This window comes from Porites lutea, chromosome 5 (genome assembly GCF_958299795.1).
Source record: "Porites lutea chromosome 5, jaPorLute2.1, whole genome shotgun sequence".
Lineage (NCBI taxonomy): Eukaryota > Metazoa > Cnidaria > Anthozoa > Scleractinia > Poritidae > Porites > Porites lutea.
The window spans coordinates 25,070,847-25,085,420 of NC_133205.1; the positions used below are offsets into that span (position 1 = coordinate 25,070,847).

At 37.5% G+C, this 14,574-nt stretch overlaps 1 protein-coding gene across 2 annotated transcripts; it reads right to left on the bottom strand.

The window, feature by feature from the left end:
- Window positions 1-4,715: 4,715 nt before the first annotated feature.
- Window positions 4,716-13,926, bottom strand: LOC140936511 (aristaless-related homeobox protein-like). Of its 2 annotated transcripts, XM_073385994.1 has the most exons (4): window positions 13,780-13,926; window positions 12,044-12,330; window positions 11,374-11,588; window positions 4,716-6,145 (listed from the first exon to the last, which is right to left on the bottom strand). In XM_073385994.1, exons 2-4 carry the CDS (start codon window positions 12,264-12,266, stop codon window positions 5,693-5,695), a joined length of 891 nt encoding a protein of 296 aa, XP_073242095.1. In that variant the 5' UTR covers window positions 12,267-12,330; window positions 13,780-13,926; the 3' UTR covers window positions 4,716-5,692. The 2 variants fall into 2 exon arrangements, with proteins under 2 accessions (XP_073242095.1, XP_073242094.1); XM_073385993.1 differs by lacking the exon at window positions 13,780-13,926 and having other exon boundaries at window positions 12,044-12,445.
- Between the last annotated feature and the right edge of the window lie 648 nt (window positions 13,927-14,574).

A 14,574-nucleotide genomic window follows, 5' to 3' on the forward strand; every position in this document is an offset into this window, starting at 1 on the left:
GTCGTGTTGCTAATATTGTCGCAAATAAAATGCCCATAATAACCAAATTATATTGGACTATGATTACCGTTCAAAGTAAGCCAAAAGGCTCTTTGCCTCGGGTAATAAATATTATAACTGCACGGTCGCCGGGGAGGCGTCATTAGTTCGAGAAGCAAATACTAGTTAATAAGCAAAGTATCTGACTCATCGTTTTTAGATATCGTAGAACGAACTGCGTGGGGCAAGAATGAGCATGCCATTAAGTAAATAAAACGTCATAGTTTGCTCGTTAGTTTAAGAAGCAGAAAAGTTAATAAGTGTTTTATTTGACTTATTATTTTTAGACTGATCTTAAAAGACTGCCGCGCAGGGGAAGCATGTCATTGACATACGTCAAGCAGTAGTTAAGTGGTTATTTCAAGTAGAAAATAGGTTAATAAGACCACTATAAGACTCATTATTTTTAGATATCTTTTATTTAACGACTTTATAGTGTGCTACAAGTATGCCAGTAGGTTATTGCCGGTTTGTTTAGTAACTTTCAACGAAAAACCATAGTTATCCTAATGGAAATTATACCGGGGACTTTAACTATTGTCAATCTTTTCTAACTCCCCACCCTGTACGTGTGGCTTGGAAAACTTATAAAATTTCGCGTGACATGTCTCTCTTGTGTTTTTAATATGTGTTTAAAATACACTTAAGGATTGTTATGTAAATTATCCTCCCAGTCACCAAGACTATTACTCAATCTACTTATGACTGTTAAAAACTTCTCCAATTATATTTTTGGGGTGCTAATTATTAAAAAAAGGCACTATATGTAGTTATATCTTTTCTGATTAAAAACAGGGTCTCACGCAAAAAAAAACAAAACAAAACAAACTAATTAGGTTTGCCCCAGGCAAAATTACATCTGGTGCAGGGCTGTAATAGCGAGAGAATGTTTTTGATGTGGAGGAGAAGTTTTAAAAAAATCGTCTGGATCTATTTCAACCGCTTATTTAATCAGTTGAAGGTTAGCACATAGCGCTGTGTAAGTCGTGACGAGCGATATTCGGTTCTAAATAAAAAAAAAACCCTGATATTCAGTCCAGCAAGAGAGCCGCTCAACCAATACGACAGAAGCACTGACACACCGGAAATTATTTTGCCGTCATTAAAAGATGACAGCCTCCGGTTCTTTTCCCCTATGCATGGTTGTTCTATAAAAGAATGAGAAAGGATTATAAGAATACGTCTTGTCGCTAGGCCTTAACGAAAAGACAAAACTCTAAGTATATCATGCTTTGAGTGAGTTTAAGGAGCTTTGGGCGAAATTTGTCAAAAGCGGGAACTTCCACAAAATTGGGTAAAGCATAAAAATAACCGCTCAAAATCTTAAATTAACCCTTTAAACCCTAACATCAAAATTCAAATTCTCATTAGTTATCTCTATACGTTTTCAATAGAAGTAGCGGGGAGAATTTTCTGAAGTATCAATTAGATTCATCTTGTGTGATCATGTCCTTAATTCTCATGACCACTCTGTTTTATAAAGCAGTGATATTAAGGAGAAATTTGATGCTCATCACTTTTAGGGCTTAAAGGGTTGAAGAAGTTATAAATAACACAGCAGATACAAAGGGAGGTACGGATGGACAAACTTGACGAAGATTGAAGCGAATTGCAATTGTGGTTTTTGAAAACTTGTTACCCTTACAGTATTTCAAAGTTCATTTTTGTTGTTTCTTACGTTTGAAATATTTCCTGGAAAACAAATTTGTTTAATACGAATCTGTGATTTTGTCATTCACAATTACTATTGAACGTTAAGTGTTTGGAGGGTTCTTCGGACATCTTCGGCAATGGTCGGACCTCTTCGTTAGTCTTCGGGAATCGTCGGTAGCCTTCGGAAATCTTCTGAAATAATCCAGAATTGTCGTAAAATGGCCAAAAACTCCTTGATATACTAAACAAAATAATATTGGCCTTTTTGGAGCCTTCCTTTTTTGCTACTTTCTGGAAAAAAATTACTGTTTCAAAGCATTCTTTACTGTTAGTTTTAAAATGCCCAAAATTTTACTGTTTCATGTTACAGAGTCAAAAAATGAAGTGTTAAGTGTTATCGAGGTACCCCCTTTCAAACTCTCCTGAAATAGTAAGGGTCCAATCCTACTTTCAATTTATCCGTACACGCACTTTCGCTGCAGCAAAGAGACCTTTGGCAGTAACGCCAAGGACTTATGAATACCGATAGAATATTGTATTTTCTCTGATCGGATAAACTAGCAAATAGGGAGTCAAAAACGACTCAGAATGACACAGCAACCATAGATTTGATAAGCAGAGGAGCGTGCATGAGCGTTTTACACGTCTAGTTTTTATGATTACAGTGTAAAAAAGGGGCACCCAACGACTGTTTTCTGTAAAATACCTGTTCGGAGAAGAAAATACTACCTATAATTTTCTTTTTCTTGAGGACGGCTAAAAACGGTCCTAGGCGACCATTCCATTCATGTACAAGTTTCGAAGCTTATCTTACAAATTCCATCTGAGGTTTAATCGTTCACATTTTACTCCCCAGGCTAAGCTATTTTTCATAGGAAAAGGAAACCTAAAATTTTCGGATTCGAAAATTTGACGGAGAAGGGAATGAGAAAAATTCTCACTTTCGTAAAACTTTAAATTGCATCTGAAATTTTTGAGATAATAATACTGAAGTGCTTGCTAGGATGACCGAACAGATACAAATTTTATAGCGCCGCTTAAAATGCATTTCTAGAGATCTGATCTGAGATCTCTGGAGAGCCTAAAAAGCGTTTTCAATGTACTTAGGAAGAAGCCGTAGTTGGGTGCCCCTGGTAGAACTGCAAAATGGTAAAACATCTAGCCTTAGGAACGTGTACAGTTCACAGGTAGTTTTCCTCCCGACAGGGGAACCAGGGGCGGATCCAGGATTTATTTTAGGAGGGGGTGCACTCGTCTCTTGCTCTATTTCAACACCATTAAACCACATAGTTTTTTTTTTGGCAGAATACCAGTTGTATTAGAAAACCGCAGGTCATGTCAGGGAGGGGGGAGTGCGCACCCCCTGCACCCTCCCCCTAGATCCGCCCCTGGGAACTCCCGTGAAAGAAGGGCGCATGCCCATCGTCGCATTGATTTTTACAAAGTTTATCAAAATGGGCGTTCAAAAGGTACAAAAATCCAGACGTTTCGAGGGTGCTCCTTCTTCCTCAGTGGTTTAAACCAACCAAATTGCGTAGATTTTGTATTGAGGATTGACAACAGTCTGATGTTTCTTATACTTACATTCTTCTAAGCGTCAGAGCCTATTGTAGCTCGAGTACCGGTTACTTCCATTTCTTGAACAGACCTTCGTCCGAGTCAAGAAGGCGGCTCAACTTTCTGTTGTGCAAGGCGTGGAAGGAAGCTGTGAGAGTTACTAAGGCAACTAATTAGCTTCATTTTCGCATCAGTTGTAGCGGAGCTCCACGCTTGTAGCCCCATAGCCAAGCAAATTTGGTTGCCTAAAAACCGCCACTGAGGAAGAGGGAGCACCCTCGAAACGTCTGGATTTTAGTACCTTTTAAACGGACATTTTGATAAAATTTTGTAAAAATCAATCGATCCGTGTTGGTGTTGGTGGAGGTGGTGGCGGGGGGAAGGGGGAATAAAGATGTCAGGATAAAAGAGGAAAAGAAAGTATTCGATTATTACCATTTGGCTGTCTTTTTCAGAGTAGTATTTTTTAGCGTAATAAAGCTATAACCACGCCCAAATTTATCCCTTAATTTTTCGACAATCTTCCCGCGGCCCTCTTTCTCTACAGTGATCTTTAGATCTGGAACTCGAGCAGTAACGATTAGCGATCGCGATCGGATACAGGCATTAAGGATTTACAACATGGTGTCTTCGTCGCCTACTTTGATTCCTAGAGTATTCTCCGACGAAAAAGTCGTTTGAGAAACCTAAAGAATGCTTGATAAGATTACAAACTTTTCCTTCCTGCAGTTCCATGTGCCTAAAATCGCTGTCGGTCAATATTACTTTATTGCTTAAAAACTCAAAGGATTGCCGCAATGTGTCCTTCCCCCTTCTGAGCTGTAGCATGTAGACTCTATCCTTGTGGAAATGAGGTCATACATCTCTTCCTTCGCAAGAGACGGAGTAAAGAAATCATGTTGAGTGGTCCCCGCCCAAGTAATTTTTCCTCGATATGGCATTGCCCCGATCTCCCTTTGTTTGTAACTAAGTGAGTGTTAGAGGTTACGGTACACTCTTAGCGAAAGTCTTAGGGGAGGGTCGCGATCAAGTGAGCTGGAATACAGTCGTCGCCAACTTTTAATTACTATACCATCAGTTACGTTTAGCTCGAGAGTTTTAGAGGTCTATTAAATTTCAGATCGGTATTACTAGAGCTGGTGTTGCCTTTACACTAAGTCTTTCGTAAGAATGTTTGGACTTATATAACACTAATACATCACGTGCATCTTGATTCGATACGCCGAACCGACATCAGGGCCGCAAGAACTGCTTTGCATTGAAAATTGCTTTCTTATATGTGCTCCTCTTGAAGGCAATCACACTTAAGGGGCTGGGTCCGAAATATCTGACAAAACTTAGCTACGACTGAATTTAGACAGGGTACCCACCTTTATTTCCAAGATAGAAACCCTTTTGAAACTGTTTGTAAGGTATCAGCATGTTTTATTTTTAATGTAGCTCTTATAAAGAAGTACAACAATGACTGTGATTTTGAACTGAAGTTTATTTGTAATTCCTTTCCTTAACTAATCATAATTTCTACTGTGGTTTTCACAGCCGCTTTTTCCTGAATACACTGCACCCAAGTCAGTCTTTCGACGCGAGAAAAAAAAAACTATCCACGTCAGTGGTAATGGTCAAAGCTGAATACTGCTGTCAGTTTATTTAATTTAGCACTGAACGAAATTAAGGAAAATATAGTTTTGTCAAACAGGATGAAAAACGTGCATTCTCGTCCCCAAAGCTCTTTCTTTCACTGACCAAGTGACAAGAAGCCTTGGGAATGAGCACGGAAAACCTCTACATGTTATCTGAATGCGCTTCAAAGCTTATTCAAATACAATTTAGAATGATACCCGGTTGGTATCTACTAGCACTACAATTGCTTTTCCTTGCGTTCACTTCTACCTCTCAGGTAATGTAAGGGATCTAAGATACGATTTGTCACTAGTGTTGCTACTAACTCGTGCCACACATGGCCACGTTTATAAATAAGAAATATTTCTGTTAAATATATTTTCAATTCCTCATTGGTACAAAAAGCACGCATTTAGTAATAAATTACGGCAACCATCTCTTAACGAAGGGTGCATTTGTCAGGCTTATTACTATGTACAAACTTATTTCAACTCTTGTTCACTCTATTTTCGAGGTGAGATATTACGACTGGGTACAAATGTATGTCTAGTAATTATCATGACCTTACAGGCCGACAAGTTGATGTTTCGAGAAGCACAATAAGCGTTGATAGTGACCGAAAAAAATACAAACATGCCTAAAAATTGTTATTATGTTGATCAAAAAACGGCATTGACCAAAAATAATAATTTCACACTGAAAACCAAGCTTAGAGTACTGAGCTCTAAACTAATTTACTCGAAACCTTTGTTTCACCAACAAGGCTAAAATATTCAACAAATTTAATTTTGTTCTTTCTACCTAAGGTGTTTTTAAATGCGAGCTAAGCCGTCTTGCCTGCATCCGCCATTGTGTGAGAAGAACTATGTTGCTTCGCTTTGTATCTTAAATTCTCAATACTTGACCGACGAAATTCGTGCGAGTCCGAAGGAGTGAGCGGGCTCTTCAAATATGGAGTCATTGCTGGGCGTGCGTACTGTCTGTAAAGATGGTGCGTGTACATTGCTGCCGGTGAGATTCCAGCGACACTGAGGTGGGTCCCTAGGGGACCGTACGGATTTGGAGCAGTTGCGTAAGGAGACAAAAGGCTTAGAGCAGGCACATGTGGGTGCCATCTTTCCACTCCGGGGGGGTAGGGATGTGCGCCGGCGTGTACGTGTGGCATATCTTGAAGTGCTCTATAATCGTTTGATGGTCCGTAAAGGTATGTCGGGCTTTCACGTCCGATGGACTTTTCTCTTTTTCTCCACTTAGCCCTCCTGTTTTGGAACCATACCTGAAAAAGAACGATATACAAAAAGTTATCATTAGTAATATTGTTTTTTAAAAAGCACTGAGCACACAACAAATCATCATCATCATCATCATCATCGTCAGCGTCACAAACAACAACCACAACCACAGCAACGAACGAGCCGTCATATATGCTAGTGTCGTGAAGGGCCTAGTTACTTCTCGCATTGTTTTGTTTTTAGTACGGGGATTGTATTGTGAGTGGTTGAGAGAAACTTTGGGGCCACAGTAATTGCCACTAATCCTTTTGAACCAGCAATAGATGAACATTTTCAATGGTGGTAGGCATTTTTCTCTTAAATCAGTTTATATTTTTCCCTCCTAGGTCCAGCTTAATTGTTCCTTTTCGAGGACCGATTGCTCTAGATGTCCAGTGCCGTGAATTACGTACAAAGGCCCAAACCAAATTTCAAACGAAAGCCAAGCGTTGGAAAGTGTCGTCCAACCAATTAACAGCAATCATTTTAAACTGGTAGCCTTAAATGATAGCCATTAAGGCCATTAAAGCCACTCTCAATGGTAAATACTATAGGCTTGTGTTCAGCAGCTGCTGAAAACAATACACACGACCCATGCCGCGTTTTTGCTTTAACGCTGTTCAACAAAGCCTTTTCAGAACTATTATACTTATTATACTCTTTGTTAAAGTAGCTGCGAATTCAAGGTATTCCGCAGAGGAATGTGCTCTAACGGATAAAAAACGCTTCATGTGCCATTAGTTGAATATAAAGAAATTGATGCCTATTCTTTTTTTACTTTAAAGACTTATTCTGTATATTAAGTTGCTTGAATTAAGGACTTTTTTCAAATTACTGTAATTGTATGCAACGCTTGCAGTTTAGGATCGAAACTGGATGGAGATTGGAAAGCGATGCTCGAGATGACGGACATTTGTACTATTAAATGAACTGTTCTTGATCTGAAGAAAGGCCAGTCAAAGATCGTTACACTAATGCGATCATCGTTACCGCATTTTACTTTTTCTTTGCGAATGGTGCAGGTATCCGGCATATAAAAAAATATGTCGCTTAGAGAAGACAAAGAACCGCAAAGCCGCGTGTTTAGGTATAACCATGCTTACGGCACGTGTATTGTAGAGGTGGAACCACATGTATAAAAACACGCGAATAATACACCCAACAAAACTAATTTAAAACAGGTCTTAGAAAATACAGGTAAACGCGATGTCGCCATTTTCACGGTTTTGTGGCAAAGGAAAACGTTATATTGACCAGCAAAAGTCCACTCTCTTAACTACCCCCTCTTTTCACCTCTTAATCAGAAACCCCTTTTACTCTTTACTCCGGTGAAAGCAAAACTGAGATAGTTTAAAATACCCAATTTTATTTTGAATAAAGCAGAAACATTTTTATAGCAGCATGGAAAAGCCTGTATTCGTTTAGTGATTTCTTTTGAAAGGTACGGTCTCATCATAGATTTTGTTTATTAAATCAGAAGTTATAGCCGCGTTAGATGTTTTTATGTCATAATTAATTGGCCGTTGGTAATGAAGGACATTATAATTGAATGATGTACTCTTGTTTCTTGTAGATTGCATTCAACTGTGATTTCTAACTTTCTGGAGACAGCTTTAGGTCGACATACGTGTTTCCTTTTGTCATCATACATTACGTTGTCAAATACTTTATTCTGCTTTATTTTTTTTAAAACGTTTCTGAGTAACTTGTTTAACAATTACAAAATTAACAACTTACAAAAACATAACAGCGCGGTCAGAATCTATTATAGTTTACAAATTATGCGAGAATCGATTTTTTTTTTTGAGGATCTCTGTGACTTGTGGAACATTTTAAAATCCCCTATTTTTCCTATTTCTTGATTAGCTCACAATTCCCGCTTGCAAGAAAATTAAAAAGGGAAAAAATCGAATGGTGACATTCTAAACTTAACTACTATTAATACTCTTCTCCCACAGTTTGTTAAAAGTTGTGTTAACGTGATTTTTCCCGGTAAGGTGAAGATTTCATTCTCCAGTTTAGAATATGTAAAAAACAACAACCATAGAATTCTTGCAATTGTTAAAAGAAGTCCTCCTTCCGTCCAAGTATCAATTATATCTGTATGTGGAAAAAACCTCTAATTGAAATATTGTAATGATTTTGATAAGTACACATTATAAAACAATTTTATCGCGTGTCTGATACAGAGGAAGATTCATAGCGTTGATAAATACACAGCCGTGAAAGCTTGATTGTGAGAAATGTAAAATGGGTGAGAATGAGCTGTATTGCCATTGATTTTTATCTTATTCATAATTCACTTATACTTTCATCATTTTTGTGAAAGTTTTATAGTTTAGCGCATTGGATTTTCGCTGAAAAAAGAGGCACAACTTGCAAAAAACTTAATTAACGCTTAAATAGGCCAAGTAATAAACTTGGGGCAAGTCGAGTAGAGAAAATAAAATGCGTTACAAATGAAAGAGGCACAACGGAAAATCAGATCATCTCGCCGATAAACTCTATAATTAGACGAATTTGGTCCACCTAATTATCTGTCTTATCTCTAACTTATGCTATGGGGCTTTTAGCTTGAGGTGGAATCAATATTTTGGAGTTTCATTAAGTACTTCATTTCCTGATAATAGTTTTCATGTCGTTTTTATTTTATGTCTAAACTAGGAGTGGCCTGTTGAGATAACGAGATTGTTTTCACAACTAATTCACTGTGGTCTTATCAACGGAGAAAACTCTAGCTTGAAAGTGATACATTAAGTATTTCTACGAAAGAGCGTTAAACTATTGAATGAAACGCACGATGTTGGACTTTGTCTGATTACTTTTTGCCTTCCGGCAAACTGACTATACGTGTGATTTCTGCATACAAATTAACCTTCTACGACACGCAAACTCGAGTAACTCTTTTGGTAAGCCGTTTACTGAATCTCGTTAATAAGATGGGAGAAGCAAACATAACTGACGCGCTAAATATATTTTAAGGGGAACACAATGGCCGGCGTAAAGAAATTGCGTCATTTTTAAAACTTATTAGGTTTATTGATAGGCTAAAGTTTACCGGATTGTATGTCTAAGTGTACTTTAGAACGTAACTGGCTGCCATCGTAAAAAAAAGTAATTAATAGTAACAAGGAACGAAATTGGCTCATGGCAAATGAAATATAAAATTAACAAATTTAAAGGATAATTTCGAAAGGTATCTTCAAAAATGAAATCACTTCCTTATCAAAAAATCAAATTTAAACCGTCTATTTTGGCATTATTTTTCATCGTCATCTTCATCTATACAACACAAAATTTAAACAATGCATCTTTCTTTTTCACTCTTTGTTAACCAAACTATAGGTGTTTATATTTTGCGTTGTCTTGATCAGTCAGTCTTAGCTGAAAGACGCTCTCAAATAATGTCTTTTATATAAAAAAAAAATAAGATGGATAACTTGGATAATGGTACTTGACCGATTTCATTGAACCTCGACGGAACTTCAATAAAAAGAATGCACCGAGTCATGCTTAGTTATAAATACACGCGAAAGAATTTCAAATGTTGAGTGTCTGAAAAGGAAATGGATACCATGAGGTTTTTCCTGATTTTTATTCTTGCGCACGGCATCTATGTAATGTGCGTTCTCTTCTCTTGTTTCATCTGAGCTTTTCAATATAGTTATAATTATTACTATTAACATGTCGCTTGTTTCTCATGAAGACATCGCAAAGCTTACAAAGCAAAGGTTATTCTTAATTAACTTTTTCAATTTGCCAGCCTAAACCCCTCGGGCAAGCGTTATTTATGAAAGCCTTGCCCCATTGAAATAGTTGTAAAGATCCTCTGACTTTTCAAAAGGTCCTGTGCTAATTGCCAATTCTAGTATCGACGTCATGTTTAATTATCCACTTTGTTTTCAAGGCTGTGCAATATAACCCATTAATACAGCGAAATAATTGCCTCAATTGTGATTTCTTTGTATACATATTCACTTAAAATGCAATTTACAGTGGTTAATAGCAATTCGTCAGCACAAAATATGAATTCGAAATGATATTACGAAAGAAACGCAACGCCGCCGTCCAAACTCCATCATTAAGATCCGGTAAAACATTTTCTTTCAGCATATTAATGACTTGAATTTGAAGTCTGCGTTTCAAAGGAAGTTTATTTATTAAAAGAAATCAATGCTACGCATTTACACGCCGACAGTTGAATGTAAATTTTAAAATCTTTGAAATTTAACAAAACCTTCCGAGATTTAATTACACAACATAAAAAGTATCACAACAAAAGCTTGTAAGATTCTGTTGTCTTGTTCATTTTGAAACAGCGCCACTTTGAGCCGAAACGGACTAGTTATATCACTTTTGGGTCGTGTAGAACGATTTTTCACTTTCTTGGTATATTTCGTTTGTTGGCAGGTTGTAATGACAGGCACTCAACTTCGGGCGTTACCGAACACCGCGTGTACTTTTTTTTATCCCCATTAATAGTTATTCAGCTGGTAATTTTTCTTATTTATACTAGCAACTCAAAGAATTGATTTCCTCTCTCTAAAAAGCACTCCCGCCAGTTATTCTGACCACTGGCTTTATAAGGAATGAGCCCTGAAAATCGAAGGGTAGTTTTCGTTTTAACAATTCGCACGCGCGTTTTTATATAACAAACGAAAGAACTAATGCAAACATCAAAAACACTTCTTATTTAATTAATTAAAAAATATTACTTTACAAATCTCTAAAATATTGATAAAGACAAGAAACTGTTATGCGACTGGCTTGTTTTCACCAATATAATTGATAAAACAAAGGAACCCTGACTGTATCACAACTATTGAATCGCAAACTAAGTTTAAATATTGCTGCATTCTCGGAAATGAAGATTCGGGCGCCACGCAACCATTCTATATGCTGATGCAAAAGGCAAAAGATAATTTCCGCAGCCTGGAGTTACGTTTTTCCTCCATTCTGCTTAAACACGCGATTCCAGCAAGTCACCGGATGAGAGAACGAAATGAACTTCTCAGTTGGTGAAGAGAAGAGAGAATCTCGAGCCCGGCAGTGGAGCGGTCTATTCGTATGGTGTTCGCATTTGATGTGGGCATTAACACTTGCCCATGAACCAAGTTCCGACTGTAGTCTGTGCCCATTAATACTGACTCCAGGCTTCACCTTGAAAACTATTTTTAACCTACCCTTAAATACAAAAAATGACCACCGATGAATGATATGAAAATGTACTCACTTGTACTCTTGCTTCACTCAAATCTAGCCGTAAAGCTAGCTCCTCCCTAGCGAACACGTCTGGGTATTGAGTCTTCTCGAACGCTCGCTCCAATTGATGCAGCTGATAGGTTGTAAAGGTGGTTCGACTCCGTCTCATTTTTCTAGGTTTGCCATCGCTATCATCAATGTCGTCCCCATCTTTGCACCCTTTCTCGTCGCCAATACTTAAATCGTCTGTTAAATAATGAAAGTTAAGTGGGCAACTGACGAGCGAGTTACTCTGTATTTGACTTAGTTTACAAGACGCGAGAGGTCGCGCTTATTTCAGTGCCACATGCGCGTCAATTTACAATCATATTGGGCGAGAGAAACACAAATAAACTCACTATACAAATATTTTATCCTAACAGTTAGCAGAAGTCTGACCGCGAAAATGATACTTAAAGGCCTAACGAGAGACAGAAGCAAACATTTCTTCCTGTGTTTAATGAAAGAAAAATAAAGGAATCGAAGTTTAAACACGAAATTAGCACCTCATCTGTAGCTCTTCGCTATGTTTACGGAGCGTTCATTTTAAAAGGTAGAATTACGCATTGAAATTCCTTGAGTAAACTATATCGAATGTTTTAATAAGATTGTGCTATCAATTTTGAGACCGAACGAGTTAATGGTTTATTTAATTACTGTACCTTCATCGTCGCTTGGATTTCCAGAAAATTTGCCGTCATCTTCAAGATTGCTTTCCTGCTTGGGTTTTCGATCGTGAGTTCCTAGAATCATATCAATCGTGTAGCCTTTACTCGATGCGTTAATCAAAGCAGACTCTATCGAGTGATCTGCTCCATGCCTTTCGCTTTTTTCCCTCTTCTCTGAAAACACCATGGTTGGTCGCACTCCTTCCATCATTAACATCCACAACAATTACTCTCTCTGAAGACCAGCTTTGCTGTTTGTCCTCGATAAGAACTTGCCTCGTCTTCAGCAATTTTTATTTGAAAAGAAAATTTAGATTAATGCAGATTTTATATTTGCCCCTAATCTTCGTCCTTTGTTAGTTAATCAAAATGACCGACTGTCATAGTTTTAATCAGTGTTTATTTGTTCAAACAAAGGCCTCAAAATAAATAGGCTATTGCGCTCAGCCAATCAGGGGCGCGCGTTGTGATTAAGGCGATATTAACAATATAATACTTAAGTTTGTTTGTTCCTCTCGCCCCCATGGTCCCCTCTTAACACTATTCCTCCCAGGAAGTTGATAAAATGTATTTGTGTCATCGCCTCGTTGTCTTAATTCTTTTTATTACATGTTAATAGCTCATGAGTGCCGTAGGTAAAATTGACGCCATGATGGCGAAAGTGCGTGGCTCCGGAATTTGAATACCGCGATCGTTGGGCCAGATTTATGGACTTAAAATCTCAAAAGCCGTCGTCTTTGACCGCTGGGTGGTGATTAAAAGAACTCCATAATACAATTAACGTTCAATGAAGATTATTAAACTGTCTCTGTATCCATGGATATATTAACACCTCTCTTGTTGTTTCACTAAGGCAATAGGGTTAATAAATTAATTAAATTTCGGTCGCAGCCAATTTGCCTCGAGAATACGTGATGAGTGTTAAACATCGCGCGATTAAAATTGGCATGTATCCTGTATGAGGAATGAAACAGTCTCGTTGATTGTGGAAGTGAGTAAATCGCAGCACGCTATAGCCCCACTGGAAACCATGAACTAACTGCTGCTTTCATTATATCCGCGAAATGTTTATCATACTTTTAATTTCAAGCTGCGAAAGCACAAAAGGGTTATTCTTCGCAGTATTGCACAATTTCTAAGCCCCTTTTCGCTCTTTGTTCTGGGAGGTGTTTAGAAGCACTAATGTATTCGTAACTTTCTAATTAAAGAACAATCTGTTATGTGCAGCAAACAATTGCTTTGCAAATTAAATGAATACGTATAAAGGAGTCCACTGGAATATTTCAAAGATAACTAATTAATTATAGCCTTGGGCAAGTTAGTTGTTTATCTTTGTCGAAACTGAAGTATAGTACAGTTTTACTTCACATATTCCTTAGTTGGTTAATGACCTATTTAAAAACTATTTAAAACCAAGTTTCGTTTGCGTCAGTTGTGTAGGTCCTTGAAGCTCGAACGCAGATTGCCACGCACGAATCCTTGTCTTTTAAAAGAACAAACCATTACTGCTTTTTGAAAATTCAAGGAGCCTTTTATGTGGTCTTCTTTTTAGAAGTTGTGTTTATTGTATCTTGTCAATACATTCTTACACCTAGAGAGAAAAATATTGCATCTCTACTTAACGGGGATTACAGCCACTGCCGCGAGCAAACTTAAACTATTGTATAGTAAAACAAAAGAAACTATCCGGAATGGCGCCTAATTTTTACCAAACATCATAAACTACTTACCCACAACCTACGCGTTTCCTGAGTGGTCAAGACCTTATCAACGCGCTAGAACAGTTCTGTTTCCTTGACTTACTACCCACCTCACGTAAAGTCTTAAACGTCAAACTGAGCTATTTTTCGAGCTGCAGAGTTATGTAAGGCTGGACTGAAATAGTGATCGTGTCGCGAGTAACAACATCACTTAATATGGTACTTGATATTTGACGTTTAGCTCATGGTGGAGCATAAACTAAGTGGCCAAGAGTAATAAATAATGAACTAAAGGCAAACATCAATATAAAGGAAGGTAATATATGGATGCCTCAGCGTATTGTATTTACAGTATTGTGTTTGGGACTTAAGGTTATCGTTCGGTTTAGAGAGAATTATGTGGCACGATCAAAACAATATTTTAATTTTATTGATTGCTAATAAGAACGAACCTGGAAAACTGCACATTTACGTCGTTATCGTTTAGGCCCAAAAACGGAATTTAGGTATACATGAAGGATTTGATCATTAAAAAAATATTAAGTAAATATAATAAAACACAAAAACGCAACATGAGTCATTTCGAGGAACTCTATTAAATGAGGGTAGAGAATAATTTGAAAGAAAAAAGATTCGGAACAGTTTCTTCTAAGACAAATTTTCTCGTGGCACGCATTCGATTTATAGTAAGTACATTTCAAAGATAGATCAGAGGTAAACAAACGTAAGTCGCAATATCAACACAAAGTTGTCTATTTGGGGTGCTTTTGAGACGAAAGTTTTGAACATTGGAAAATCATTGTCGTGGCGGGTTTTTATCATCTA

Bases quoted from the DNA above. Each gene is read 5' to 3' on its own strand.
- LOC140936511 (XM_073385994.1), bottom strand. From the start codon at position 12,266: ATGTTAATGATGGAAGGAGTGCGACCAACCATGGTGTTTTCAGAGAAG. The intron at 11,589-12,043 runs GTACAGTAATTA...ATTATTTAACAG, and splicing joins AAATCCAAGCGACGATGAAG to ACGATTTAAGTATTGGCGAC. The intron at 6,146-11,373 runs GTGAGTACATTT...GTTCTTTTTCAG, and splicing joins TGAGTGAAGCAAGAGTACAA to GTATGGTTCCAAAACAGGAG.